General features: G+C 35.5%; 1 protein-coding gene across 2 annotated transcripts; it reads right to left on the bottom strand.

Annotated features, from left to right (window-relative positions):
• Positions 1-490: 490 nt before the first annotated feature.
• On the bottom strand, positions 491-8,878 carry LOC148875039 (acetyl-CoA acetyltransferase 2-like). 2 transcript variants are annotated; one of them, XM_088964042.1, is made up of 15 exons: positions 8,630-8,878; positions 7,641-7,692; positions 7,399-7,497; positions 7,134-7,307; positions 6,929-7,034; positions 5,917-6,055; positions 5,741-5,818; positions 5,590-5,655; positions 3,929-4,014; positions 3,433-3,532; positions 3,182-3,292; positions 3,046-3,087; positions 2,777-2,863; positions 2,316-2,409; positions 491-657 (listed from the first exon to the last, which is right to left on the bottom strand). In XM_088964042.1, exons 2-14 carry the CDS (start codon positions 7,681-7,683, stop codon positions 2,320-2,322), a joined length of 1,221 nt encoding a protein of 406 aa, XP_088820168.1. In that variant the 5' UTR covers positions 7,684-7,692; positions 8,630-8,878; the 3' UTR covers positions 491-657; positions 2,316-2,319. The 2 variants fall into 2 exon arrangements, with proteins under 2 accessions (XP_088820168.1, XP_088820169.1); XM_088964043.1 differs by having other exon boundaries at positions 2,311-2,409.
• Positions 8,879-15,922: the final 7,044 nt, after the last annotated feature.

Consider the following 15,922-nt stretch of genomic DNA (forward strand, 5'->3'; position numbering starts at 1 on the left):
GCCTGAGCCTGAATATATGCTTTCCACAGTTGGATTTGCCACTCACTCTATAAAAAGATCAAGATCGATCAGAGAATCAGAATATACACTTTCCACAGTTGGACTTCATGCCACATTTTATTTCACTAATACTGGGTACGCGATTTAATTTCACAGGGACCAACCTTCAAAAAAAAAAAAAAAAAACCACAGCGACCATGACGCTAGCTTCTAAACTCTCAGCCGAATTTGCATAGTTTGGGGGACTCGCCTCAGCCTGTTAAGTGGTGCAGGCACCATCACTTGCATACTTTATAATAATTTTTGATCGATAATGTTAACCCTTTCAACCATCCAGTATACATCCCCTGACGGTGCGGTGACTCACGTCAAACCAGTCATCAGATTTGCAATTTTGCATGAGTCTACATGAGAGGGTTTCAGCTCCATAATCATGCATAAAATGCAGTTGAGCATATAAAACAGAAAAATGTAAAACACTACTGGATGATACAAGCGAACAACATCGGAGATTATATTTTCTCAACGGGCCTTACACACTTAGTAGAGAAGAAAAATATAAAAGGATGACATAGATAAAAAATTGCATATCTAACCATTACAACAACTAAGAAGTTAAGCTTCATAACGAGAAACGCCCCACTTTTGGAAAATGGCCTGCAACACACAAAGAACATTCAGTTACTTAAAGAATGCCATAAACAATGGTCACAAGTCAAGTTAAAGGGAAGCATTGGTGTGGTAGGTAACTAGAATTTTGAGGTTCAATTGGCTGAGTGGAGAATATTGAGAATCTAAGACCTCTTTGACAAGGTTTTACATTGGAAATTAGCAAATGCCAACCAGATACCAAGTAGTTTTACATTTTAAGATCTGAAAAAGTTAAATTATAGATGCACAACTATAACTGTAACCTTCAGATAGGAGACACAAAAACATGCATTAATTGGATAAGTTGAGAAACTCAGACTTCTAAATTGACTATTTTCATGTGCATCAGAACCAGCTCAAACATTTAAGCAAATCTTAACATTGATATGAATAGAGAAAAAACAAGAAAGATATTGGGTGATTGGATTGAGGTTAAAGGGAGGAAATGTAAATCTGCACACTTATTACCTATGGACAACTAAAAAAGGGCTATAACCTAACGTTGGACCTGGCTATCTATAACCCAAAGTTGGATATGGACCTAACTTTTAGTATTCCTTTTCTCTTTTTTTCACAAAGTGGCTGCTCTCAGGCTTGAACTCGTTTGTCAGGTCAAGATTTTACCACTACGCATGGCAAATGCACCGAGTGTAATACCTAACATATTTCTATTTCTAGTGTAAAAACCAATCTCAATTGTGATAATCTGATTTAGGAAAAAAAAGGTAAAGTGTATATACTAGCAAAGATCGGAAAAAGAGGAATAGAAACAAGCACAATTATATCTGGCAGTTAAAAAGAATCTGATCAAGATTGTTCAGTTCCCAATCATGCATTATGTAAACAAATTTGTGCTTCTCACTTTCTCAGCCTTTAGTTCCTAAGCAGTATCTTATATGGTTAAACAACCATTATATTAGATCTACTGATTGTCTTTGTGTGCTTACAACACCAAGAGATTCTATTTTAATTTTTGACTGTCCTGTCTATTGTTTTCTTTCTCTTCTTTATTTCATGTGTTGTAAGGAGTGAAAATGCAATCACTCAATGAACTAAGGGCGAGTTTTGCAGAAATCCTTGTGGCAAGACTCTTTTTCAGTTACCATGGCTATGATTCTGGTTTCAACAAACCGTTTGAAAATTATTTATAACTTGGTTGACTTGTCTGACACCACATAGACATTCTGTTCTTCAAGTGGCTAGACCGAATCATAATAAATGCCATAAGAATTTGCAGCAACTAGGCCTAGGTAGGACTATGTTGCATCATTTTTGGAATTGGCTGCAAAGAGAATCCCTTATGCAAAGTTAAACTGGTTAGATTTCTTTTTTGACTTTGCTCTACTGTCATAGAGAAAAGGGGCCATTACTTGGTGTAATGGTAAAATCTTGGGATTGCAAGCGTGATAACACAAGTTAGAGTGAGGGTGGTCACTTTGTGCAAAAATGCCAGAGGTTAGGACCTTATTCAGTCTACCCCTCCATGACCCCTGATAGCTGGGATCAGCATTCGGTAATGGCCTTTCACTGTTATAGAGAAAAAAGAGGTAATGCTCATTTGAGGATCACATGGTGCTACATTTTTTTTTTTTTGGTTAAGACATGGTGATTCAACCAAGCATTTATAGAGAATCATGAATCAACTCTCAACATATGAACCTTACTGTCTTAAATAAGCTCCACAACAAGGGCAGATGCTCCTCCTCCTCCATTGCAAACACCACCAACTCCATATTTCCCATTCTTCTGCTTCAGTACCTGCAAATATTATAGCAACCAAACTGTGAATATTGAAAGAGAAGACCCACTTATCCTAAGAGAAAGCTAACAAAGATAGGCTATAAAAGGAAAGATAAATCTTTGTAGTGTCTTCAGAAATAGATAGCACCTAACTATCAAACAGAGAAGGTGATTACCCTCATATTAACTTCAAGAAACCATGATAAAAGTCACTAAACTCTCAAATGGTCTTTTAACGTTGATGCAAGGTAAGTATACTTTGCAATGATATCTGACAGACTATTTTTGCAATGTCTCTCTACAAAGATATGACTACTAAAACCAAGGAAAGAAATTAATAATAAAGGCATGCAGAACCAATAATAGCAAGTCATTAGAAATATACCCCTAAAAGTGTGACCAAGATACGAGCTCCACTGCAACCTAGGGGATGTCCCAAAGATACAGCTCCACCATGCACATTAACTTTTTCCTGCACGTAAAAGAAAGCATGAGCTTCTGTAAAAAACTGAAAAGGAAAAACAACTAATGTAACTGCGCCCAGAAAATTTAGAGACAGGAAAATGCACAATCACCAAGAAAAATCATTTTCGATATTCAGTTCACATAATGTAACCGTGCCCAGAAAAGGTTTTCAAGAAAAACTAGACTCACTGGATTAAGCCCAAGCAGCTTCTGATTTGCAAGGGCCACAACCTGCAGAGAGGAGACCAGTAAACAAGACTTCAAAACTAGACATAGTAACAAATAAAGCACCGTTAATATTGACAACCAAAGCATGGATTCTCACTGCAAATGCTTCATTTATTTCATAGTAATCAATTTGAGAAGCCTCCAATCCAGCACTTGAAATGGCTTTAGGAATTGAAAGAGCAGGAGCAGTTGTAAATAATTCAGGTGCCTGCACAAGTGTTGTAGGACTTCAAGATCAATAGAATAGATGTACATGCATACTGGGGGGAAAAACTCTCTTCACTTCAATGTAATTATGGCATTTCTCCTGGAACATTATGTTGTGTTCTAAAATCTTCACCAGAATACCTGGGCTGCATCAGCATATCCTGTTATCTTTGCTATTACTTGCAGTCCAAGTTTAATTGCCTTCTCTCCGCTCACTAGCACCAATGCAGCAGCTCCATCACTGGGCATGGCATTTCAGGAAAAGAGAAAGGATTAAAGTTCATGTTTTCTTTTTACTGTTCATTTCTATACTTCAAACTGCTCAAGAATACCTCATTCATACCAGTGTACCAGATTATTTCATCCAAGAAAAGATTTCTATATTGGAGGGAAGTATGTAACTACCTAAGAACAGCAGAAATGGGAAAACTAACCTATTACAGTGAAAAGATTGGGAATATCCTCTAATTTTGATTAAAATGATGCAACTTGGGGGAAAAGCACAAGTAAAACAATGAAGACATATTTCTGAAAAGGACAGACTTGAAAACAAAGAAGGTCCCCATACAACAAAAAAGGAATGATAGGGGAAAACGAAAAATAAAAATATCCCCAAACATCCAAGAATTCAACAGACCTTATGCTAGATGCATTTCCAGCTGTAACAGAACCTCCAACCTCTTTGAAACTTGGTCGAAGCTTTCTTAGTTTAACAGGATCAAACTGACAAGATACAAAAATAACAGATCAATATTAATATTGAAGCCAATAACCAACCATAAAGTACTTTAATATTGAAAGACTCCCAAGGATCAAAATATTGATATGCCTGATACCCAAAATTGGGTATTAATGTGTATTGGTATGACCGATACTCCCATGTTGTCTTAGTTTTTTTTTTTTTTTTTACTTTTTTATTTTATAAGAATTATAGGGATGGGGTCTATCATCCCAATGATTTGAACCTTTTAAAATGTGCATGTATCAGTGTATCCATGCATATCCATGTGCACCGATACAGATACGATACACCTGGTACTTCGATATTTTGATTGGTGTATCCATATGATACATATCAATATTTTGATCCTTGGAAACTCCAATCTATATGTCCTGGAAAATAACATGCGAAACAAAGAATCATCCGAGCCTTATTGGCTACATGAATCCTGTGTTTCCACTTTGTTCTGTTTAGAGCCATATCAATTGTTAAATTATTAGTACTCGAATCATTTCTTACTACTTTGACTCATGCCCTTTTTTCTACCCCTACCCCTTCTAGCCCCCTTCATCTTGCAACAGATTGCTTTTTCTTATTGGTGCTGTCAAAAGTTTTCTATGAACATGACAAAACCAATCTCAGTCTACTTTCTCTCATTTTATCTCCTATTGAAGTGAGAGTAGACTGAGATGGTTTGGTAATGTGCGTAGGAGACTTTGACAGCACCAGTAAGAAAAGTGAATTATTTCTATTAAAAGGTTTTTGGCATCCAAAATGGCCAAGATAGATGATTTGGCACCCTATTTTACTTAGAATATATGGTATGAAGTATGCACAACAGAGAATACTAGGGGAGCAAAAGAAAGAAGTTGTTCAACAGAGAATAATCCATAGGGCAAAAACAGAAAGCACTACTTGGGTTGTTCAACATCGTATGGAGAATGTTGCACTAGGCTCTTTTTGGACCGTGTGGATGGAAAGAAATGCTAGAAATCTTGGAAGTTATTGGGAAAACAGAAGAGGCAATTATAAAGGAATTGTGAGGTAGTAGAATTCATTCTTGGGTTGCAGTGCACAGATGTTTTACAGATATACCATACAGCTCTTTTTTGAATGCTGATTTGCTATTTTGTAATGTTTAATCAATACTTTTTGTAGAGGTAGAGGTAGTAATGGCACAGCTCCTTGCTGTGTAGGTGTGGGGGTTTAATTTTCTTGTTATTAATACATTAATTTACCTTTTTTTCAAAAAATAAACACTATTTGTAAATTCAACAGCTTATTTCAAAGGTCATATGGGACAAACTTAATGTTTACATCCCCCCTTCCCAGTTTTTCTTCTTGAGATTGATATTAGAAGTTCCATTTGTACAGAAAAATAGAAAGCTAACATATAATAGGAAGTATCCCATTCTAGGGTAAACAAAAGTTACTTAAATTGTCCCATCTAAGTAATACGGAACATTTTAAACATGATTACATGACAAAAAAATGCAAACAACAAATTCACGTTCTATGCACAAGAAGCTGTTGTAACTTAGGTTTTATTTGGTGACATAATTATCAATTCTGTCTACCTTTCCTAAACCGTCATCCTTATCAATAACTGTGGATGGTTTTCCTCTTCCTCCAGAAACTTCAACCTGTATGATGCAAAACAGTAGTAAATATTGGTAATCGACTAAAAGGACACTTTTCTCCCATTTTGCATATAACAAGGACACTAACCGGAGCTATCTCCCATGCAAATGCACTACTATTTTGAGCAGCGATACCACGCTCAAAGCTCTGAATAGCATAAGAATCCTGCAAGTGCCACATACATTTGAAAAAGTATTAAATAAAATAGGAATTGATATAACTGGTGGAAAGTATCAAGGCAAAGCTTTAGAAAAGATAAATGCCTGTTCTTCTCTTGTTATTGCATGTTGATCTGCACATAATTCAGCACAAACTCCCATTCCGAAGTCATTATAAACATCCCATAGGCCATCTTTAAGCATGCCATCAACTAAAGTATCATGACCCAATCTAGATCCCTTCCTGCTCATATGCACAAAATTAGGATAGTCTACAAAAACTATTACTTATCTAACACTACATCTTATTAGGAAGGAAAAAATGTGCCACTGTGGTTGGACAACAAGAATGTAATCTTGCAAGTCCACCAATGCGGTATCACTGAGTTCGATATGCACCAGCATACAATTTCAAACCTATTTTACTTGGATAATGGTACGAGTGTTGAAATCTGACACAGTTATTACTTATTAGGTGTAGTGATTAGTACCATCTGGGCGGAAAGAAATAGAAGAGTATTTCAAAATAGTACTAAGGATTCAGACTGTCTAATATCTTGTACTTTCGGCAAGCTAGTTTCTTGGATTGCGGCTGCAAAAGGTCTCCACACCTTGGTGCTTGGTGTCCAGCTGAAGACAAGTAGTCTTTTAGATTGTATTTTGGTCTGGGGATATAGGTCTTGTATATGTGGCCCCTATTTTGGGGCTTCTGTTGTAATCTCTTGATCTGATTTCTAATAAGATTACTTTACCCTATATATATTACTTATTAGGTGTCAGACTTGGCAAACCCCAAACAATAATACTCAATGATTATCCTAATTTTGCATCTCCATCTCACCTTTCTTGTTGTGTATGTTAATCTGTTTTCTTTCCCACAATGCGAAATGACCTTTCTATCCAGTAGGCCAGGTTTATTTGACTATCCAAATTTTGTATTTTCATCCATTTAGTTACCCATTTATCCAATCTCTTCTAAAAGCCCTCATTTTGATATTCAGAAATTTCTTTATTCTTTCCTAGCAGTGAATCTGAATTCCAGTTAAAATAAAGCAAAAGCACAAAACTTAAAGAAAAACAAATCAATCTTGAAACTGAATAAGGGAAAAAGTACCACCTTGCTTCTGCAAGATATTTAGGTGCATTAGACATGCTTTCCATGCCACCAGCCACAACAACGTCATTGATACCCAGCTGGATGCTTTGTGCTGCAAGCATTGTAGCTGCAATTTCCCAAAAAGAAAAAATTTACTTTTGCTTCTAAGTTGGTTTTTTCAATGACATAATACTTAGTTTTTTTTTTCCAGAAATAACCTCCTCACCTTTCATCCCAGATGCACAGACTTTGTTAATAGTTGTACACACTACTGAATTAGGTATTCCAGCTCCTAATGCAGCCTGTCTAGCAGGAGCCTGTCCTAAATTTGCACTTAGAACATTTCCAAAGAAAACCTCTTGTACAAGGGATGGATCAACATTTGCTCTTTTAAGAGCACCTATTAGTTGACAAGAGTGAAATTTCAGACAACATGGTGGATACCACCCAATACATCAAGTAGAGACAACTAAGAAAGGCTTCCATCTTACACTCAATAGCTATAGATCCAAGCTTGGTGGCTGATAAAGAAGAAAGGGAACCAAGAAAGCCACCCATTGGAGTACGTGCAACACCGACAATACAAACATCTGTTCAAAATAACCAAAGAAATCTAAGAACACCAACAATCTATCATAATGATAATATGACCTACTACATCAACTGATTTCTGTATTTATTCAAGTAACTTATTTTTCTTATTTCCGAAGAATTGAAAACAGTAAAAGAAAACCTCGAGGCTTTATTGAATCCGCCACTGCAGCTGCCGGGGCCATAGGTATGATCTACAAAGATTATTGATGCAATCAACAAAGCTACAATTAGAAAAACAACAATAACGACAGAAAAGTACTTAGACTTAAAAAGCATTCTGCCAAGATTAACATGTAAACAGAAAACTGCGCTAACAGTTAGGCCATAAATATTTGTAGTCATAGGAAAAGAATTAGAGACCTTATGATCCAATGTATATTTAACTAGAATATTCGCTTTTTAACTGTTTAATCATGGTTCCCCGTAAGAAAAATTGACTAGGAAAAGAGAAGTTGAAGATTTTGGTAAAAATGTTTATAATCTATTCTTTTCTAGTGCGGAGGAAATCACTGGAATAAAATAAAAAAAAACAAAAAATAAAAAAAAAGTATTATTTATCCAATACAATACACAGTAAAAAAGATAAAAGAAAGAAATATTAAAGCAACCAAGAGGAAAAAACAAACAGACAAACTAGTAACGGAAAATAAGATACATAACTAAAGAGCAATTATGGAATATCCGAGAACAAACGAAAATAAAGTACTAGCAATGAGCCAGTGATGAATAAAATTAATGCCTAAAGAAAACAAGTCAGGGAGGAGACGCGACAAGAAATGCGGGATATCAAACGAAAACTAACACCAACAGTGTAAATCCGGAGAAGAAAACCGATCTTCGACCCTCGGCTATGGCAGATATAAAAAAAATTAGATGGAATCAAATTACAAGAAGTAGAAGCAGAGAGGATCTGCAGGAATACGTGATAAATCACCATCAAGTCAATGTTTGTTTTATCATACAAAAGCGGTAATACTAACATTTACTAGAACATCATCACACACATCGAGAGAGAGTCAGATGGAAATACCTGAAACTGATGATGCTCAACCAGAAAATATAACGAAATTAAACGAAATTGCTAAACAAAAATCAGAAAGGGGTTTTTGCAGGAGTAGAGAGGCTCACCTGTCTGGGACCCTGTTGCTCACTAGTCACTACGCAGAGGAGGAGGATGGAGAGACGGAAATGACAGGGCGATCAGCGGCAACGAAATTCACGTGCATATATAGACTACAGAGTGATGAGACCAAAGGAGAGCTCGAGTTTGTTGGTAAGCTAAGCAGTCAAAGTAGGAAAAAAAAGGCAGAAATTTTATTGAAAAGTCCCGTCGTCGTTTAATCCATGGCATTGACTAATGTGTATAAGAATTTTAATGAAGATGACTAAAATACCAGACGGTTTAAAAAATAATGGGAAATTACACATTAGTCCCTGTATGATTGTAACACTGTATGGCATTTACCTCTAAGCTTTTATTTGCAATAAACCCCCCTAACTTGTAGGTTCGGAAAATATCCCCTCTCCGTTTAAGGATGAAAGAAATTAATTTATCAAAAATACCTGAGAAACTTCTAGAAATTGTAATAAAAATACCAAAAAACTTCTATATGAAAATTAGGAATTACAATAAACTAGAGGTGCAACTTAGCGGGCTGAGATTGGGATTTTGTCAACATTGAATGGCCCCATTATCTTTGTTAGGTGACAGAAAACTAATAGAAGGGATCTTTGTCAGAACTTGAAAACTTGAGGGGTCTTTATCAAAATCTAAAAATTTAGGGGTTTTTAATGAAACTATTCATAAAATACAAGGTAATAATTTGTAATTTATCTAAAAATAAAAAGACAAATAATAAAAAATCAATTATTTCCATAGACATTCTTTTGGTAGAGATAGGTTTAGTGAATGCAAAGGCAAACGATTAATAATGTTCCATGATACCCACAAACATTCAGTGGGCCCCATATATTTTACCACGGGCGTGGAGCGAGAATGGATCTGCTCCTTACATAAAGCGTCTCACACCAACCTCACAGGCATATCTCACCATGCATTGGGAATACCTCTTGTAATTATATGTTATTATTTACAGGAGATGTTCCCAATGCATGGTGAGATGTGCATACGAGGTCGGTATGAGGCACCATGTGAGGAGCATATTGCAATTCGCTAGAGCATTAAAGTATGAAGGCCATTGCTATGACTAGCACCAAAGCTCTGCCTCTACTGTCCATATAATGGGTGAAAATGAGATATTCTCCACAAACAGGCCTAATGTAGATTTCTGATTTCCATAGCAGAGCTATAAATATTCAAAATGGCAATAACCCATACTCTGCACTAATGCTCGCCTATGGATTGACACCAATTCCGAGCTGGCACCTATCCCAATAGTACTCTGTGTCTATAAATTCTAACCTTGAGCTGAACAGTCTTTCTCCCTAAAGTGTATTTGATTACTAATGATTATTAATGAATACATGTGGCCCAATTTTTACTAGCCTAATCACCATATATCATGTAAGTTTTGCATCCGATAAATTGGCAGGTGACAAAAGGAAATGCCATGGTGAGAGCTGATGATCAACCCACTACATAACTTTGACAAGGTGCAAGGTGTTGGTTGGTAAGGCCTCCTACTAATTGTAGCGAGGGATTTCAATGGGTCGGGTTCAACATGGGTTTGTCTCAATTCTAATACGGATCTCCAGTGCATCAACCTGAACCCGATCCGATATTAAAAATGCATGATTTCCAAACTTGACCCGACCCTATAGGGTGTAACCTGATACCAAGTCGATCAGACCCATAACATTTCAATTGCTTGTTTTAAATACGTTTTGAAGACATAAAATCTATTAATTGAAGATGTATATACAAAGTATTCTTGTATTTTTTTTACTTCTAACTCTATAGCCTTAAAGTTTAAGATTTATTTACCCATTGGACGGTTTAGCCAAAACCCGAACTGACTCAGGTTGAAGAATCAAAACCTTAGCCCAACCCTAAACCGAATATACTTGACCCTAAGGGTTGGGTCAAGTCGGGTTTATCATTTAAGCCGACCCATTAACATCCCTAATTGTAGCATAAGCTTCAAATCCAATCTTGCCTACACTAGGATTTGTTTTGTTATTACATCGAATCATCGCCTTTCGCCCTCATAGGGGCTGTATTTCATTTTTTTTTCAGCAACAATCTAACTAACAACTCTTCTCAAAGGTGTAGTGGTAGATAAGAGCCGATAGTGGGGCTCGAAACCGTATTAGTGGGACTACCCAATTGACGTATCAACTGAGCCACCACTCAGATTATTACCCGCACTAAGATTAGGGGATGGACTACCCCATATGTAGCCCCAAAAAAATATAAATTTTGACAAGATGAACTTGAAGTCACAAACATACTGGATTTGTTGCAAATACAATTGTGAAAACCTAACTGAGTAACCAATCGCGAATGACCATGCCATGCGGTCCCTTGTATATGGAACACTAGTATGTTTACTTGTGATTCATCATTCAATCATGCTTATCTTTTATACTTGCAAAAGATCACATGGCACCAAATACAAACCACTTTGTGAGTATTAGTGAAGAATGTAAATAAATACAAAGATTTTCTTATTGAGAGGGCTTGTAGGATGATGATGTACAATATCCCTATTTTCCTTCTTTCCATAGGAGGTAAAAGTAAACACCCAATCTCTATATCTATATCTATATTATTATATAAAACAAATATTTGCTTAGGTTTTGGTGCAAATCATAAAAATTGAACTTGATTAGTTCACTTTTAACTTGCCCTTTAACTTGATTTATATATATATATATATATATATATATATATATATATATATATATATATGCACATATGCCCTTGCACCAGAATATGCCCCGGATTTCATGTGTCATAAAAATTAAATCCACATACCCTATCGTTAATACTTGCATGTGCCCTCCCTTGTCTGTGTTTTCATTGTTATGCATCATTTGCATAATTATCGTAAGTTTTCAATATATACTGATGCTCAGGATCTGTATTTATTTTCATCATTAATTTGGTCTAGATTTATGTTTTATTTGTTTGACTGTTGTTGCTGATTGTAATCTCATGGGTTGTATTCTAATCATTCTTAATGAAAGTAACCTTTTTTTTGGTTAAAAAAAGAAACAAATTGTATGTACCCAACCTCCCTTCTTTACACTAATGTCATTAGGATAATATATTATACAATTTCAAAATTACATCATACTAAATATCAGAATTTTTTATATTTCATTATATTTATCCACTATAATATGAAGCAATAATTCATCCAATTCAACTATTTTGGTGGTTACTATCAAACAACCCCTTCGTCCTTCAATATTCAATGGCTGCTGAGTGTATTTCTAAAACTAGGAGAAGTTTCAGTTGGCTTCTTATAAGAAAAGTTTAAGAGAGAAAAATAATGGTTTATGAAGAAAAAAAAAAAAAAAAGAGAAAAATCTATGCTGCCAGGGATTTGATCAATCAAAACTCTTCGATGAATTTGATTATCATTTTTGTGATATGGGTTAATTGGTTACATTTTTTTTTTTTGATATCATGTTACATTTTTTTTTTTTTGATGTCATGTCTTTCACACAATGCACGTTATACTGACCTCACACGTACATTTCCTATGTATTGGAAACATCTCCCATAAATAATAACACAAAAGTATGGAAGATATTCTCGATACATAACGTGAGATGCATTCTGTGAGGAACAGATCCGGTCTCGTCTTTTTATTTCCAGTCGAACTCTATTTAAGAGAAAAATTAATTAATACCATTATAAATGATATGACAGTGATATTTAATCTACCATTTACCATTTAACAAGGGCAGGGCAGGGCATTTAGAGGGATAAAATAGTCATAACAATATCACTTACCTCAATTATAGTATTTGGAGACGTGACAAACTTGTCAATCAAGCTTGACTACTACATTAATAGATACTGTAATTATTTCCTCCCTATTATATTTTAGGGGCCGTTAACCAATAATATAAATAATTTTGTTTTTTTTTAAGAAAAAAACAGTTGCCACAAGTTTAATCAACTTCCTAATAAACAAAATCATGCATGTTGACGAACAGCCCTTTAACTGTTTCGGAGAATTATTATATGTTTGATTTAGACAAAAGATTATCTTCAAGAGTCCAAACTATGTAACGTCAGCTGCCGTTGCTTGGAGGGCGTACGTTGCTGATAAATACATGAACAAACCAGCTAATGCTAGCTATTTCTAACTAGCTAAGTAGTCTGAATCAAAATGTAATTCGCTTCTGCTTTTTTTTTATTTTTTCGTTTTAATATATTTTACTTTTTTCAAGTCCAAACCGTAGACCCGGATTGTTTGAAGGAAGAAAATCAAAATACAATGAGAGTGGGCGAAGTGGCGATCAAAACTAAAACCCAGAAGTCCATATATACTGCATTTCATTAGTCAGCATCTCTCGTCATCGAATGTTGATTAATACAAGTCATACATAAGCTTCGTTATAAATATTGACTGGGTAAATGATGCCTAACTAGTCTTCCATCAAAGTTGACTCAAGAAGCCATTTTGTCTGAACCAACCAATGATGCCTCCACAATACTGCAGGCTAGCTTCAAAGTTGGGTTCAGACCTGGACGCACAAAATTAATTAATTAGAATAAACGAGCATTTAGCTAAGTAGTTCCTTTCATACCTGGTTTACTCGCACGAAGTGCCTTTAGAAATAATGTACAAAGTGTAAAGTAGTAGCACAAATGCTAGCTCTAAACTTTTTAAACAAACCTCTTTTCTTATCATGTCATGTGTATGCATGCGAAAGGTATAAGGCTATATAATGTTTTGCTTTTTATCTGGTGCGGCTACTGCTAAGTGTAAAATTTTTATGTGGGGTGGTAAGGTCTCCTGCTGGTTGTAGTTGGGATCGAATCCCATACGCGTGGGTTGGTGGGGTTAGGGGTTAGGGGATGGTTACCCCGTGTTGTGTGACCCTTTAAAAATATCAAAAAGAAAAAAAAAATATGTGGGTTGTGTTAATATGTTTTGGTCTGCTCTTTAGTTCATTTTGGACGGTTTTCGTTTATAATATATTGTTGACAAAAACTTTCCATTTTTTAATATATCATCATATGCAGGTAAACGTCTTGGATGAAGGCCATTCACTCCATCTACAATGGAATGATAGTCCCAATTCATCGTAGTTACTTATTTAGTTCATTTTCATTCTGATTTTGTTTTATCTGTATATTATTTTATTTTATTTTTCAATTGTTTTTAATAATTTTTAATATTTGAAAGTAATATTATGATTTTTTTAACATTGAACCATTTCCATTGTTAATAATTAAAATATTTGAAGATAAAAAGTAATTGATTTTAAATTATTTTTAATACTTTTTTGTTAATAAAATGATTTTCCATTATTAGATAAAATTCTTATTCTATACATTTTATCTTCTAATATTTGGCATATCCGATAATTATATATTGGTGTTTTATTTTATCCATTATTATTTTTGTATTTAATTTTTCATTCATGATTGACAGCATAGATTATCTTATAAGTTGTATCTGAGATATATGAAATCAACATGTGTAATTACACCACACCTACAAGTGCCCCTTGACAATTTCAGTTTATACACTATGGTGTAAATGAATTGGTCTTTGGCAGAGTAGTGTAGTGCTCATATCCACCAATTTCTCATCTAATAATGGGTTAAATAACTTTTATGGTTCCTTTGGATGAATAATGGGTCATTGGGTAGAGTACCTTAGATAATATTAATTTGATTGCTGAAAAACGTACTTACAAAGGCAGCTTAGGAGTATAAATACAAATATGTACAGTGAAAAACCTTATATTTTTATATAATTTTAAATATATTTACACCATATATATTTGTATTTATACTCTTTCCAAACTGAGCGTAAGGTACTTCTTATAATAAGTGAATAAATAAAGTGGGGCAAATTGTGTCTTGTGGTCAGATCATTCACATGTGATCCCAACTACCAATATATTTGTCTTTGTCCACGACAAACAGTTTGTTTTCATCCATTGACTCTGTTTATTCATTGAACGTGTCAGTGTGCCACCCCATATTTCTCTATGTATCTGACTATAGGAGTGCTGAGTAATTGTTTTGTGGGACTGGTTTTAGCACATCCAATTTTTTATAAACTGGACACATCTGAACGGCAGCAATTGGATGGGTTGGCTAATTGGATCGGGCGGGTCCGGAATGATCAATAATCCACGCCTCCCTTCTCAGCTCTTTCCTTAACGTCATATCAGCACGTTTTTTATCAAAAAAAAAATTCTATTCTTTCCTATTTTTCTTCTTTGTTTGCCTAAAGTCATCCTAAAGTATCTCGCACCTAAAGCCTTTTCTTAACTATTTCTCTCACAAACCCTACCCCCCCCCCCCCTCTCACTCATGTTCTCCTTTCCCCAATCCATATGTTTCTAACATGGAAGTTCTAATAAATGATGGATGGCTCTTTATTAGATGGTATCTCTCTCACCCTTGCCTTGCCCTTCACATCCCTACAATATCTCCCCCCCCCCTTTTATTGCTTCTTTTTCTCTCCTCTAAAAAAAAGGTAAAATATAAAAACCTCCCTAAAGTTTCTAACAATCATAAAAATCTCTCCTATAATTTCATTTTAACAAAAATCTCCTCTATTTTTGACAAAATTAACAAGTACCTCCTTTCTGTCAATGACCAAAATAGAAAACGTTAAAGAGATGACAAAATACCTATTTTATCCTTTCTCGAACACTGCTCATCTTCTTCCTCACGACGCAAAACGACAGAATGGCGGTGACCTTCCCTCTTCTTTAATTTCCCTCTGATTCTCTCTCTCCCCAACAACGATGAGTATTTCATGGTAGTGTTGCACTTTGATTTGCAGTCTGATTTGCTTGGCAGTGACCTTCTCGTGGCTAACTGGTATGTGCCTTAGGAGAACCCACCCATAACAGCATCCCATTCTATGGGATACCTCACATTAGCATCCCATACTACCAACATGGGACAAATGGATCGTAACATCTTACCATGCTTCCGTAGTCCTGATGCTCACACGGGCTGGCTTTACACTAGTCCACCTAGTCCTGGTCGAACACTGCAATACCGATGTCACCACCTGCGCCTAATGATTGCAACTGGGAGGCATAGTGTAGGCTTTGATACCATTTGATATTTGCCTTAGGTGAACTCACCCCTAAAGGCTAGCTGTTAGAGGGAGGGAACCCAAGCACATATATACCCCACAACAGCATCCCATTCTACCAAATTGGGATACCTCACATTAGCATCCCACACTACCAACATGGGACAAATGGATCGTAACCCTAACAGGGGTAGTCTGATTTGCACAGGGG

Source organism: Nelumbo lutea, chromosome 1 (assembly GCF_056320005.1).
Source record: "Nelumbo lutea isolate HS-2025 chromosome 1, American lotus-T2T, whole genome shotgun sequence".
NCBI classification, from domain to species: domain Eukaryota; kingdom Viridiplantae; phylum Streptophyta; class Magnoliopsida; order Proteales; family Nelumbonaceae; genus Nelumbo; species Nelumbo lutea.

What these genes read in the sequence shown, in the direction of transcription:
- LOC148875039 (XM_088964042.1), bottom strand. Translation starts at nt 7,683, where the DNA reads ATGGCCCCGGCAGCTGCAGTGGCGGATTCAATAAAGCCTCGAG. An exon ending in AAATATCTTGCAGAAGCAAG is followed by an intron (nt 6,056 to 6,928) that starts GTGGTACTTTTT and finishes GCATATGAGCAG; the next exon opens with GAAGGGATCTAGATTGGGTC. An exon ending in GATATGCTGATGCAGCCCAG is followed by an intron (nt 3,293 to 3,432) that starts GTATTCTGGTGA and finishes ACACTTGTGCAG; the next exon opens with GCACCTGAATTATTTACAAC.